Raw genomic sequence first — 15,395 nt, 5'->3', positions numbered from 1 at the left:
ATAAACATGAGCATGTGATATTGCTTTGAAATTTGATTTTTATAGAGGACAATTTTCAATCAAAGTATGGGATTTTTTGCATTTTAAATTTTAAGAGTGAAATATTATTATATCAAATGTTACCTTGCAAAACTTAATTTTTTTATCAAAGCAAAGTCAATCTAAGACAATCAGAACTGTTTTTTATGATGTATTTATACTCAATTAACAATAATCATTAAAATTTGATTTACCAATCAGAGTGCCAGACAATTAGTAATTAAAAAACTTGATACTGTCACATATAATTCATTAGAATTGATGAAAGGGGAGCCAGTATAAATAATAAGACAAAATGGAACAAAATGTCACATGGTAAACTTCAGCTTTCCTTGACATTCATTCCCACAGAATCTTAAAAAAAAAAATTAATATAAAAATAACACGATTAGGTAATTTGCAAGAAAAAAAAGCACTTGATTTGCAAAAAAGTGCACTTTACATCAGGAAAAAATTAGCTGAACTCAACTGGAGACTAGTAAGTCGAAAAAAAAGTTTAATCATTAATGGGCAAAGATCCATTTTCTCAACAAATCTAAAAATCATTTCGAGTCTCACATACCTTCAATGTTTTTTTCACATAAAATTTCATATTCAACAAGATTGTTTGTTAAATGGGGGCCAGTTGTATATCAAAGGAACAGTACTTTCTTTTTGACTAATCATACTTGAGTCTTAGAAATAGAATTCTTTAGCTAGGCCAATCAATAATAGTGTTCACAGCTTACCGTCCAAATTTAGCCTTCATAGCCATGTGTGTCCAGAATTATCCGTGTTTGAATGTTAAATTGAAGACTGGTCAATTTAAGATATTCTGTGATATATAGAAATAGTGAGTATAATTCCTAGTTTGAAGTAATTATGGAATTATTTACATTTCTAGTACTTCTGAAGTCTATTCAAGATTCAAATCAACTCCCCAAAATGGCACATCTGTCCCTTTAAGAAGTTTGAGGTCTCTTGATTTGACAGTCATATCGGATTCAATATCTTAATTGTCCAGTGAGAATTTGGTTAAGACTTTTTTAAAACCCATGAAAGTCAAATTTTCCCTAGCTTCGCAATGTCAGGCTATTATGAACTTGACTGCAATATTCACCATTCTTTTATGAAGGAATGGAGAGATTTGATTGGATTATATCCTAAAGAATACAGGCAATGAGAGCCCTTGACTGTTAAATTTCTGTCAATGGTTCTTAATGTATTCGAAGCATTCAATCCAATCAAATAACTGCAGTTACAAATCTCGTTGATACAAGAAAGGTGGATATTGCAGACATGGTAAACGAAGTTCACAATATTCTGGCATTGTGAAGATGAATGTTCCTTCACTTCATGATTTGTAGAAATGTCACTGAGACATGGGTGTCAACAATAAATATGGGTGGTTTTTAACCCTTTCAACCCGGCCACACAATGACACAATATATACCCAAGTTGCAGGCATACAATGTTAATGTCAGACACTTTAACTCATATTACTTGGAGATCAGGGTAAATGACTTTTACTCAGGGTTCAAAGGGTTAACATGTATCCAGCAACTAGTTACAGAATCTTTTTATCTATTATACATATTTATATTTATACAAGGATGTTAACCCTTTCAATCCTAGCAGCCACACAATATATACTGAACCACAATATGAGGCAGTATATACTGTATCACAATATGAGGCAATATATACTGTACCACAATATGAGGCAATATATACTGTACCACAATGTGAGGCAATATATACCTGTACCACAATGTGAGGCAATATATACCTGTACTACAATGTGAGGCAATATATACTGTACCACAATGTGAGGCAATATATACTGTACTACAATATGAGGCAATATATACTGTACCACAATGTGAGGCAATATATACCGTACCACAATATGAGGCAATATATGCTGTACCACAATATGAGGCAACATATACTGTACCACAATATGAGGCAATATATACCTTAAACCACAATATGAGGCAATATATACAGTACCACAATGTGAGGCAATATATACCTGTACCACAATATGAGGCTATATATACTGTACCACAATATGAGGCAATATATACCTGTACCACAATATGAGGCTATATATACTGTACCACAATATGAGGCAATATATACCTGTACCACAATATGAGGCTATATATACTGTACCACAATGTATGTGAGGCAATATATACTGTACCACAATATGAGGCAATATATACTGTACCACAATATGAGGCAATATATACTGTACCACAATGTGAGGCAATATATACTGTACCACAATGTGAGGCAATATATACTGTACCACAATGTGAGGCAATATATACTGTACCACAATGTGAGGCAATATATACTGTACCACAATATGAGGCAATATATACCTGTATGAGGTTGAAGGCACACAATGTTGACGTCGTACACTTATATTACTTGGAGTTCAGGGTATATGATGTTTTATTTATTTACACTCAGGGTTCAAAAGGTTAGAGTAGTAGGAAAGTTAAACTCTACTGAGACCATCACCAGAGGTCAGTGTATGAGATATCAATCAACGAGGCTGTGACTGGGAAATCGTACGAGCAGCCTTTATCATATTTTGTTCCTTCGTAATCAGCGAGTTGATTTTTTCCTTTTTCTCTTCTGTGTTACATATAATAACAAAATTACTGCCATGTTTCCTTGCACGCCCTCTAATCTGAACTAACGCTGTAACATTTGATGGAGGGTTCAAACTAACGACTAATTGGCATGCTGGGATATCAACACCCTCCTCGGCGACTGACGTAGCGACCACTATGTTAAATTTGTTGGACTTTATTCCTTCTAAGGTTCGTTTTTGCTTCTGAACTCTCATACCACTTTCACTTCCCTTCCCATGACCTACTAAATGAGTCACCTTCAAGTGAGTTAAAGTGTTTTGTAAAAGTTTACTTAGTTTTTTCGCGGAGCTTCGCATCTGTACCAAAACCAGCGCCATGGCAGATTCTTCAGTGAAGTTTATATATCCTGGGTTATTTAACGTGTGGATAAGCTCTCGGAAAGCGGCAGAATGTAAGGCATTCTCTGCAATGCCCCCACCAGGCAGTTTCTTAGAATCGATATAAGTCCTAATACATTGAATCAAACCATCACATGGAATACCATATTCTTTAACCAAATTGAAATTATCTCCCCTTCCAGGCCCCAGCATCTTTTGCAGCTCTGGCATAGCGAAGTTCAATGACCCAGTTTCCAAATCTGAAATCGCTTGTAAGATTTTCTTGATATGGAGTCGCAGTAGATCAACACCAACTTTATCTTTATCATCTTTTGCATTCATATAATCAATGATATAAGAAACTGTGTGCTGTGCTTCATCATCTAATTTCTTTGCCATCGATTCAAAACTGCTGATGTCATTCTCACGAGTTGGAAAACCTAACACTTTGTGATTATATCCACACAAGTCTGTCAGCTTTCTGAAACAATGAAAAAGATGAATCTTCAACTGAATTTCAAATGTTTCTTCTTCTTGTGTGATTGGATGACACAGGATTTCTAAACGGGCAGTTGATTGAAATTTGTCCAATTCTTTCAACTCAGTGCTGCCCTCTGTAATTCCAACTCTCACGTCTCCCAAATTCTGTAACAGTGTTACCAACATTTCTATGGTTTTTTCAACGGTATCACAGCCAGCAGGAGATGCAGTCAATCCTAGTAATTTAGGTCGATCTTGGACGTCCAGTACTTTGTGGGAGTTGTTTATCAAGGTCGCGTAAGGGTGACGTTTGACGCAGTGATGAACCTCGTCCATGACAATCAGACTGAAATCACTCCAATTAATCACTTCTTGACAAATCAGATTGTCGCAAAATGCTGAAAAAGAGAAAATATCTTTTCACAAAGTCATCAAATTTTGAGCAAAACTTTAGTTGGATATCAAAAAGTAACCATGAACAAGGATATTTCTGGGTTTTTTTACTGTTTATGGTGCGTTTATGGATTGTTCTATCATCTGCAAGACAACCTGTCATCATCCAATCATTTATTTTTCTTTCAATTGCATGATCCGGACATAATTATGGACATAGCTTAAAACCCCCTGGAGATTTTTGTCTCCTTGATGCCTGCAGCTGGGCATTGAAATTCTTTGACATGACTCTAAGAAACCAAAAATATGTTAAAATAGTGCTCAATACATCAATTGTAGAGAGATATAGAAATACCACTGTTAAAATAGTGCTCAATACATCAATTGTAGAGAGATATAGAAATACCACTGTTAAAATAGTACTCAATACATCAATTGTAGAGAGATATAGAAATACCACTGTTAAAATAGTACTCAATACATCAATTGTAGAGTGATATAGAAATACCACTGTTAAAATAGTACTCAATACATCAATTGTAGAGCTATATAGAAATACCACTGTTAAAATAGTGCTCAATACATCAATTGTAGAGTGATAGAGAAATACCACTGTTAAAATAGTGCTCAATACATCAATTGTAGAGAGATATAGAAATACCACTGTTAAAATAGTACTCAATACATCAATTGTAGAGAGATATAGAAATACCAGTGTTAAAATAGTGCTCAATACATCAATTGTAGAGTGATAGAGAAATACCACTGTTAAAATAGTGCTCAATACATCAATTATAGAGAGATATAGAAATACCACTGTTAAAATAGTACTCAATACATCAATTGTAGAAAAATTCCAACTCTTTTCGGCAATCATCTCTATAAAATAAGTATCATAGTTTGAATAATATTACCTGCAGTGGTGATGATAATATCGTGCTTCCATAATGGTATTTTTTCAAGTTTTGAGATTCCCCCGCTTAATACCGCTATTTTTAACTCCCGTTCGACAAGATCATCATTTATTTCATCAATTGCTTGTGGTCTAAAAAAAAAACAAAAAATATTGTCAAAAAATATAAATATTGCTATTTATAGGGTCAATATGCAAAATTTTCATTATAAACACATTGTATATTCACTCTAATTAAGATTAGACCAAACTTTCATTCTGTTTTGTATTAGCTTTTATTATAACCACTTCAGTTAGGGTCTAAAGACTGGCCTTTTAAACATTTTCTTTAAAATAACCTTTTGACCTCACCCTGCTTTAACCAATCAAATTTCTGCCCTCTCCAGCGCTGGCATTTTATGAGGGAGTGAAGGAATTTGATTGGTTAAGCAGATGTCATCAGATTAGGTCTAAAGGTTAATTTGACCAAAATGTTAAATAGGCCAGTCTGTAGACTGTAAGTGAGGTGGCTATATCAAAATAAAGGCTAATAACAATCAAATTTGAATTAGACTGAATGTAAAAACAGATTGCAATAAGATTCAATTCTCCATACTAAGGACAAATAAAAGTTTTGGCACTACTACTAAAAATATGTCCAATCAAAAATTACATCTGGTTGCAGATCCATCCTTCCAATATGCCTTGCTTTGATTGGTTCAAAATAAAATCATTAGAACAGGAGTTGAGCAGAAAACATTTTAGATTACAATGGAGACAAAACTATCAAAAAACAAAGTATCAAATTTGTAATATTATCTTAATATCAGATTGTATATTTACCTCTCATAAAGTTTCTTGCCCAACTCTTTGATAATATACAGAGCTTGTTGTATTACTAACAATGTCTTATCTACTAGGAATAGAACAGGACGTGTCGGGTTATTCTGTAACATGGCCGATATCACCATGACACTAACTAGAGTTTTACCAGTTCCTAAAATACATACGTCAGATGTTCAATCAAATAATATGTGAACTCTCCAAAAGCGAACCACAGTGGACATATCCAGTCTTCTAGAGAATTGAAAACAATAGTAAGTTCTATCCATTACTCAAAATTAAAAAAAAATTGGCAAAATAAGTGAAAAAAAAACCTGAATATGTCAATTAAAAAGATGCATTACCTCAGCGGGCCCTTGTGGTTTCCCAGTATTGATTAAGAAATGAACATAACGTTAGGATGCATGTGATATCAATACTTAAAGAGGCTTCTCTGACATGCTCCCCCCTCAACCTCCCCCAGGTGGGCACCACATAGAGCGTTAAGGTACAGTATTGAAATGAAGCTTGTAAAAAAAGAAAATAAATATTTACCAGTTGGTAGAAAACACACATGATCTGAACTCATAGCTTTCCAAAACAATTCGAGTTGATAAGATCGAGGTTTAGTTGACGTCAAATCGTCACTTGAAACTGCTCCACGGCGAAACTGAAAACAGAATGAATGATTTGAAACACCATTGTCATCAAAATTAACTGTTTAAGAGTCTCTAAATTTTCTTATACTCTAATAAGTTTTATTTGATAATGATATTACAAACTTCTAATACCTTGACTGCAATAGCCAGCTTTCTGGTATCACATAATGTAACGATTTATGGTTTCCAGCGAAAACAGCCAATCAGAGCCCTCATTTTGCTGGATTTATGGCTGATTGTGTTCACATACTTTCTGTCAGGGACACTAATTGGCTGTATGCAGTTGCGTACAAGCCAATCAAAGAAAGGTGGCTATTGCAGTCAAGGTGTAAGTACCATTTCTTATACTTACTAACATATGTTCATGTGAATCCGAAAAAAAGATGGCTAGCAAATACCAATTCAAATTTTAAGCAAAAATAAAGAGAAATAATGCCTGCAGGGAAAATCTTTATATTTTATTTCTTTTGTGTTTTTTTAAGCCTCAAAAGGTTGTTAATTGGTTTTTTTAAACTCTGTATGTGTATAGGGAACACTGATAGAATCAATTTGCATCATTCTATTTTTCAATCAGACGTCTGTTATTGCTGCAATTCCACTAAAAATATGCATTTGATGACCAAAAATTATTGCCCTTAATCATAAAAGACCCTTTGAAATATTCATAAAAATGCAGGAACTGCAGATGTCTGTTTAAAATTGGATTTGTTCCAATCAATGCTAACAATGTCCCCGATACACAAAATAGTTTAAATAATTCTCTTTACAATCACTCTAAAATAAAAAATTCACTTACTGATTTCTGAATATGTGGATGTGATACTTTCGGGGCTTTCATTTCTGACACTGTTAGTAGATGACGGGCTCCATTCTTGTGGTCTGTTAGAGCTTTCTCTGTGTTACAATTAACTTGACAGATTTGACAGAAAAATTTATGATGCATGGATCTTTGAGATTTCGGTACTCCACTCTGCTGGAACAGTTTCTGAGATTGATTTTCAAATGACGAATAAGTGGATTCAGCCAATGACATAACATCTTGGTGATCATGTGATGTCTGTTTTCTTTCTGCAAGTTGTCGAGCATGCTCTTGCTCTGACGCTGTAGAACGTAAACTCATCTTTTCACTAGCGCCATCATCATTTTCTGCAGAATCAAGTTTAAATTCAGAATTGATTTGAAAATTTTCAGATTCTGCATGTTCTTCAGAATTATTTCCAAATGTCATTTTAGATTTTTTATTTTGAAGATTTTTTAATGGGGAAGGCTTTTTTATCTTCTTTCCAAAGACTGCAGCGTCATCTCCGAAAAGATTTGCTCCACTTTCCTCATCAAAATCTTCCTCAGAGTCACTGAAGGTTGTGGACGTGTCGTCGGGTATGAGGCCATGCCCCTTAATTTGTTTGGGCATGACTGTTGACTTGGGTTGTGTTCTGATAAGATTGGCGTTAGGAAAATAATTAGGAAGGCTTGAATCCATGACTACATCTGGTTGATTTTTCGAACTCAGCATTTGTTTCGATCGTGCTGAATCGCCGCTTCTATTTTGGTTTAGATAACAGCCACCATTATTTACTCCCTCTTGACCATAACTTCCATTGACAGCTCTAGCTCCAGATGTTTTTGTTACATTGTTACCAGTCAAGGGATAAGGATGGTCTGATGATGATATTGGTGAGTCATTTCTCAAGTATGCAAACTGCACTGTACTTTTAGGCAGCGTTTGATTTCGTGACATCCTTTCTTCTGCTAATGGCTGATTGTTGATGGAAGTTTGTTGACGTAAGTATGCTGCAGATGTCTGTTCTTGATTTGATCTCTGTCTTTGTAAAAAATCATGGAGTGAATTGGCCATTGGTTTTGGTGAGTTCTCATCTGGAACTGTGTGTCCAACATTTCTATTACTATTAACCTCTCCAGATTGTTCTACAGATAACCGGGTTCCATTTCTCGTCTTTCTCAATAGAATGGCTTCCTTTCTTTCTTGCAGTTTTTGCATCTGCCTCTCAATTATTTCCAACTCTTGAACTGATCTGTTATTCGCAGAGTCTAATTCCAGCTGACTCATCAAATGGTCTAATTCTTGTGAATTGATACTTGATACTTCACTGTTACTGGCTTGAATTTCTCTTGCCGCTTTTTTAGCCAAATGTTTTGGGGTCGTTTGATGTTGTCTAAGTTGTTGCATTGTATTCAAGGGGCACTCGCATGTCTCACACCAAACCCACTCAGTTCTGTCTAAAGGGTTGAGTGGATTAGTCGCCCACTGATTCCCAGAGCTTCCTCCTGCCATAGACATTTTCATGGCTACCTTCTGCTGATGTTTTGTAGAAGTGAAATGTTGTTGGGCTGGTTCTTGTCCAGATAAATTAATAGCACAGACCTCACAAGATAAAGGGTATTCATGTCCAGTGTTAGATCCTTGGAAACGCTGTGCAGCTTTGGTATGTTTTGAACCTGCCAGGTGCTGCTGGGCATGACTTGCTGAAGTTAGTTCAATATCACAAACGAAACATCTTCCTCGCCCATTTTCAAAAATATATGTTTCAGGATCGTTTTGTTGTGAGTTGTTCCTCTCAAAATTAGAATTGGGTACAGGTCTGCCGGAAACTTGCCCTTGTCTAAAAACAGGAGCTGAATTTTTTCTCATGGCAGCTTTGATATGTTTGGATCCATTAATATGCTGATCTTTATGAGCTATTGATGTCAGTTGAATATCACATAAAAAACAGTAGCCTGTGCTTCCATTGAACTTGTACTCTACTGAATCCAATCTGGGGTTCATCATGGCGCTGTGTCCAGGTAGATCAGATGATATTTGATAGGTTGTATGGATATTGCTGCTTTGACCAACATTAGATAGAAGTTTATTAGCATGAGCTACATTATCACTTTCCATTGCATGACTATGAAAATTGGTTTTAGGCAGCATGGCACGTTTTTTGTGTTTTTCGCTGTTGTAATGTTGCAGAGCATTCAAATGACCAGTAAAGGGCACATGGCAAACATCACAGAATGTATCTTCATCCTTAATTTGGTTGTCATCTTCATCACTCTCTGGCCCATGCCACGGATTTCCAGACAACAAGGATCTAATCTGCTCCACAGAAACAATGTTACTTCCTGGTGCCTGAAATATCTGTCTGTCTAAATTTGAAGAAAGAGGGTGTTCATTGGAGGAATCTGAAATCGTTGAATTGTCCCCAAACAAAGACGCCTTTTTCCTGTGTTTATCACTGTCTAGATGTTGTCTCATATTGTCTGCACATGTCACAGAAATATTACAAACAGAGCATGTTAAATTATCAGTTGGAACATCTGGTGAACAAGGCGCAGCAAAACCAATATTTGTTGAAGTTGGTTCAGCAAAACTTACATTTCCACCAACTCCAGAACCACTGTAGGCAAGTTTTCTCTTTAAATGTTTTTGCCCTGATAGATGCTGCTTGGCATGAGCCAGTGAAGTCAGTTCTATTTCACAAGCAAAACACTTTCCCCTTTCAGCTCCATTATCAAAACAATATTCCTGCCCAGCCCCAACAGCTTCTTCTCTTATGTCCGGGGCACAGCTGTACCCTTTGCTTCTACGAACTCTCTCTCTATGACGAAGACTGGAGTTGTGTTCTTGAAAACTCTGAATACTGTTACATTGACAGTTGCAGATTTCACAGTATAAAGGGGATTGATTAAACCCTTGAACTACGGCAGCCTCCCTTTTTCTATGGTCAGAACTTTGGTAGTGATCCTCTGCAGATTTCAGGCTTGTAAAAGGCTTCTGACAAATTCGACAATAATTTAACATATTTGACATTTTTCCTTTTCCTATCTAATCATGTGATAACGATGGAAATTCCATACAACTTCTCAGAAAGAGAAATTTTGTTTATCCTTTCTTGAAAAACGAAAGCGAAAGTAGAAAATAAAGTTGTATGAGTATCGAGATTTCGCCACTTAAACGTCATGTGAAGCTAGTACAGTTTCGAAAAACACGGTTATATCTCAATTATTTCTACTAATTCAACTAAATTCCTTTCTCTTGTTTTGTCAGCGTTGCCTGATGTTAGGGGGAAAACCCAAGACTGATACGTCATTAATGTCAAGGACACTTCCCAATCGGGGAATAGAGTGAAATTTTCGAAGTTTTACCTTTTCGCGATGAAATTCACAAATGTATTGGACTTGGTTATTAATAAAGAAACAAAATCCTCACCACTTACCGTTTTCAAACTTTATCTTTCAATATTTGTCGTTAAGAATTCAAAAAGACAAAAATATTCACAAATTGCATTCGGAAGACAACATAGAATGCGAAACTAAATTCACCAGCTCTCTTCTAATTTTCGTACTTTTCTAGCTTCACATTGATTTGTTTTGGATACATCAAACATGGCGTCGAATTCAAGCGAAGAAGTAAGCTTTTGCTGAAATAGGATTTCTTATGATGTTATTGAGCTTTATAAACCTTCACTTTTGTCAAGAAATCTGTGTTACGACATTTTGTTTTCGTTGTTAATGCCAATTTGCTTGAGCCATTTAAATACGACTTTTACATTATTTTTTGTTTTGAAAAAGTAATTAAAAAAAAAATGAGAATACTGAAGTCATTGACTTGTTATATTTTCAGGTAATAACTGAGTTACTAGATCAACAATCAATTAAAAAAGATAAAGATGTGGAGGAACTTTATTTAGCAAAGAGGTAAAGTTAAACTTATGCTAGGCCTATTAGTAAATATCTTGTAAACTCTTTTTTTATTGCTGAACCTGTCTAAACCTGAACTACTAAAGGAAATGAATTTTGAAAAGATTTAAAGCTTGAAGATAACATCCTACATTAGAGGCATCTAGAGTAAAAACCTGATATCCAACAAAAAGATAAATTTCATTTACTATTAGTAGTAGAGTCATTAAAAGTATATCATCATCTTGTCACTTTTTTATATGTATAATTAATATTTCGAATTTAAATATCGGTTGGTTGCTTGGTAGATGACAAGTTAACGTTCACTTCCAGCGGATGCTGATATCGCAAACGAAGTTAAATATCAGATTAATATGTAATAAATACCATCTATACCTTGCATGGCACATGTATATGGTAGACACATTTATTACTCACAATTAATAATAGTTTTTTTTATACAAGTCTATATAAAGCTTTATACCTATCTTATAGTATAGGTTATATAGTATAAGTTATACCATTCAGATTTTTTTTGGGAAAACGCGAATCATGCTATGAAATAAAATGAAAAATTATAAAGTACACAAACGTCTATCACGTGTTGCGTACGTGACATTTCCTTAAAGGAAGGGATATAACTCTAGTTATGGAATGACATGTTTCAACTATCCGGATTTTCATTAAACCGCACGATTTTATCGGGAACGGGAATGTGCGGATAGACAAGGCTCTACTGTACACAACATAGGTTGATCAAAATGTTTTCACTGGGATAATATTCAGGTTGTTGCTGACCTAAAAACGATCATTTTGATATACATATTTGAGCAAAATGTGGGTTATCAGGTTTTTACTCCAAATGCCTCATTTTATCTATTAGCCAATATTGAGATACGTATTGTATTGTTTTGTAAACTTGAATTGTAATATGTATCGAATCGTGACATGATTGGCAATACCAATCACTAATTTGTCTTTGGTTATAACTAAGCAAGGTTTAGAATTTAACTATCAAGCTCACTACCCACTGATAAGACCAAGAGGCTTGATCAAGGACAAATTGGTAGACAAGATCGTTGTGAATCATAGTTGTTATCCTTATAAACATTGGTTGTTTCTTTCTTTCTCTGCAAGGTAAGAACCATTCTTATGCCAGTGTCAGTGCTTCTGAGAGTCAACCCCTAATACAAACCACAATGTTTTATTCCAGAAATTTGACAGAAGTGTGTGATTTGAGACAGTTTAGATTTTTGAAATATTTATGGTTAAATGGAAACAAGGTAAGAAAACTTGTGTTTGTAAATTTTAAAAACTGTTTTTACCTTTCATGGAATATTAGAGGCATCCAAAAGCCTCCATTTTCTGCCAGATGAAGAGAAAGCATTACCAATTAAAAACTCTTACCAAAACAAACAAGGTCTAGAGTTTGTATTGAATTTTTTTTGTAACAAACTGGTGCAATCCTGAAGAGATCCTTTCCTAATATACTGTGAAATTTAACCCAATAGCATCAAAAGTTGTCAACAGATGATTGGTTGAATATTAAACGACCTCAAACAGAAGATGTAGATCAATTTGTATGATCATTGATGGCGAGTGGAGTCATACACAGAAAAAAACAGGAAACAATCAGATTTCATAAGGTACAACCCTTGATTAAATTTGTAATATATTTCAGCTTAGAAGAATAAGTTGTTTAGAAGGAAACTGTCGATTGGTGGAACTTTATTTACAAAATAATCAACTTGTGTCTATAGATGGGGCGTTACGTCACCTTACTTGTTTAAAATTACTCTTTCTTCATAATAACCAGCTGCGAAAACTAGACCTTGTTTTAAATGAGTTGAAAAAGATGACCTGTTTAGATACATTAAGTGAGTTGTTTATTGATAATATATTTAGAATTTTGATACCCGATAATCCATCGGAAGACCGAATTCCACTAAATTGATGGGTGACCCAATCTTAATCTCCTCTTTGGATGAGTTCATAATCCGGACAGGTAAATGACTTGTTTTGTTTTAACTAGTTGTAGGGGTAATGGGATGTAGGAGTTTTTGGGAGGTTACCATTGTTACTGTTATTACCCTTTGTATGGATTAAGTCTGCTAATCTCTATTATTTCTAACTATGCCAAACCCTATTATTTTTGACTCTGCTATCTCTATTATTTTTAACTCTGTTAATCTCTTTTATTTTTGACTCTGCTAATCCCTATTATTTTTAACTCTGCTAATCTCTATTATTTTTAACTCTGCTAATCTCTTTTATTCTTAACTCTGCTATCTCTATTATTCTTAACTCTGCTAATCTCTATTATTTTTAACTCTGCCAAACCCTATTATTCTAACTATGCCAAACCCTATTATTTTTAACTATGCCAAACCCTATTATTTTTAACTCCGCTAATCTCTATTATTTTTAACTCTGCTAATCTCTTTTATTTTTAACTCTGCTAATCCCTATTATTTTTAACTCTGCTAATCTCTATTATTTTTAACTCTGCTAATCCCTATTATTTTTAACTCTGCCAAACCCTATTACTTTTAATTCTGCTAATCTCTATTATTTTTAACTCTGCCAATCTCTATTATTTTTAACTCTGCTAATCCCTATTATTTTTAACTCTGCTAATCTCTATTATTTTTAACTCTGCTAATCCCTATTATTTTTAACTCTGCTAATCCCTATTATTCTTAACTATGCCAAACCCTATTATTTTTAACTCTGCTAATTTCTATTATTTTTAACTCTGCTAATCCCTATTATTTTTAACTCTGCTAATCCCTATTATTCTTAACTATGGCAAACCCTATTATTTTTAACTATGCTAATCCCTATTATTTTTACTCTGCTAATCCCTATTATTTTTAACTCTGCTAATCCCTATTATTTTTAACTCTGCTAATCTCTATTATTTTTAACTATGCTAATCCCTATTATTTTTACTCTGCTAATCCCTATTATTTTTAACTCTGCTAATCCCTATTATTTTTAACTATGCTAATCCCTATTATTTTTAACTATGCTAATCTCTATTATTTTTACTCTGCTAATCTCTATTATTTTTAACTCTGCTAATCTCTATTATTTTTAACTCTGCTAATCTCTTTTATTTTTTACTCTGCTAAGCTCTATTATTTTTAACTCTGCCAAACCCTTTTATTTTTAACTCTGTTAATCTCTATTATTTTTAACTCTGTTAATCTCTATTATTTTTAACTCTGTTAATCTCTATTATTTTTAACTCTGCTAATCTCTATTATTTTTAACTCTGCTAATCTCTATTATTTTTAACTCTGCTAATCTCTATTATTTTTAACTCTGCCAATCTCTATTATTTTTAACTCTGCCAATCTCTATTATTTTTAACTCTGCTAATCCCTATTATTTTTAACTCTGCTAATCTCTATTATTTTTAACTCTGCTAATCTCTATTATTTTTTACTCTGCTAAGCTCTATTATTTTTAACTCTGCCAAACCCTTTTATTTTTAACTCTGCTAATCCCTATTATTTTTATCTCTGCCAATCCCTATTATTTTTAACTCTGCCAATCTCTATTATTTTTAACTCTGCTAATCCCTATTATTTTTAACTCTGTTAATCTCTATTATTTTTAACTCTGAGTATTTATATAATCAGTTATGTTTTATTCTCTCATTATTTCATCTGTAATTTGTGTTAAAACGTGATAGCTTATTGTGAAGTGGATGTTGAATCTTCCATTGAATTGTTCACTTCATTTAATACATTTTCTAGACTTTTCTGGGCTCTTATTTTTTGGGATGATCCTTAATTTTGATATTGATAATTTCAGGTTTATTTGATAATCCACTGTCCCAAGAACCAGATTATAGAATCCATGTTTTAAATTCCATCAAATCACTTCAAATATTAGATAGACAAGGTAAGAGTTCATGATCTTGTTTAATTGACAGCTATCATGAATCTAACAGAGTAGATATGACCTTTTTAATTGGTAATATACAATATGATCTTATAACAATCTAACTAGGAAGATAATGATAGGGTTAGCTGTCAGCCAAAATTACACTTCGACAGGATAATGTATTTTCTTATTCTGCCCAATGTTTTCACTTCTTGTTGATTTTATTGAAACAGAATAAAGATCTTTTAAATTTTCAACAATGTTTTAATGATTTTTAGAGGTGTCAAAATCTGAACGAGATGTAACCAAGAAAATTTACCAACAAGAAGCAGAACATATATCACAGACCATTGCATTCGGGCGTCGTACTCAGGGGCCTCCTAAATTATACCACGTCTTTACAGATTCACAGAATAAAACAACCAAATTTGGTGAGTTAGATTTTATCTGAGATTTTACTTGGTTGTACTGGTATTTTATTTTACACTACACTCCTGTTAGTTTCTAATTCTTCCTAGTTTGATATGGTTAATTTTTTATTTTTACATCCAGTGATGTATTTAGGCAA

The 15,395-nt window shown here is 33.8% G+C and overlaps 2 protein-coding genes across 2 annotated transcripts in view; one reads left to right on the top strand and one right to left on the bottom strand.

Annotated features, from left to right (window-relative positions):
* Nucleotides 1–2,578: 2,578 nt before the first annotated feature.
* Nucleotides 2,579–10,064, bottom strand: LOTGIDRAFT_170548 (hypothetical protein; the record flags this gene model as incomplete). Its single annotated transcript, XM_009046363.1, has 5 exons — nt 2,579–3,885; nt 4,795–4,925; nt 5,616–5,769; nt 6,150–6,264; nt 7,050–10,064. The coding sequence occupies 5 exons, from the start codon at nt 10,062–10,064 to the stop codon at nt 2,579–2,581; spliced, it is 4,722 nt and encodes a 1,573-aa protein (XP_009044611.1).
* Nucleotides 10,065–10,628: 564 nt separating this feature from the next.
* The window catches only part of LOTGIDRAFT_237258 (hypothetical protein), a gene marked incomplete at its 3' end in the record, with an annotated part of 5,717 nt that continues 950 nt past the window's right edge, over nt 10,629–15,395 (top strand). The window contains exons 1-6 of the mRNA XM_009046362.1: nt 10,629–10,663; nt 10,878–10,951; nt 12,147–12,216; nt 12,615–12,810; nt 14,756–14,845; nt 15,106–15,258. Coding sequence (XP_009044610.1) covers nt 10,640–10,663; nt 10,878–10,951; nt 12,147–12,216; nt 12,615–12,810; nt 14,756–14,845; nt 15,106–15,258 — 607 coding nt within the window. The 5' untranslated portion in view covers nt 10,629–10,639. The remainder of the gene's footprint in view (nt 10,664–10,877; nt 10,952–12,146; nt 12,217–12,614; nt 12,811–14,755; nt 14,846–15,105; nt 15,259–15,395) is intronic.

This window comes from Lottia gigantea (assembly GCF_000327385.1).
Source record: "Lottia gigantea unplaced genomic scaffold LOTGIsca_100, whole genome shotgun sequence".
In the NCBI taxonomy this organism is placed as follows: Eukaryota; Metazoa; Mollusca; class Gastropoda; family Lottiidae; genus Lottia; species Lottia gigantea.
The sequence above is the reverse complement of the archived record's forward strand: the minus strand, read 5'-3'. Positions and strand labels throughout refer to the sequence as shown.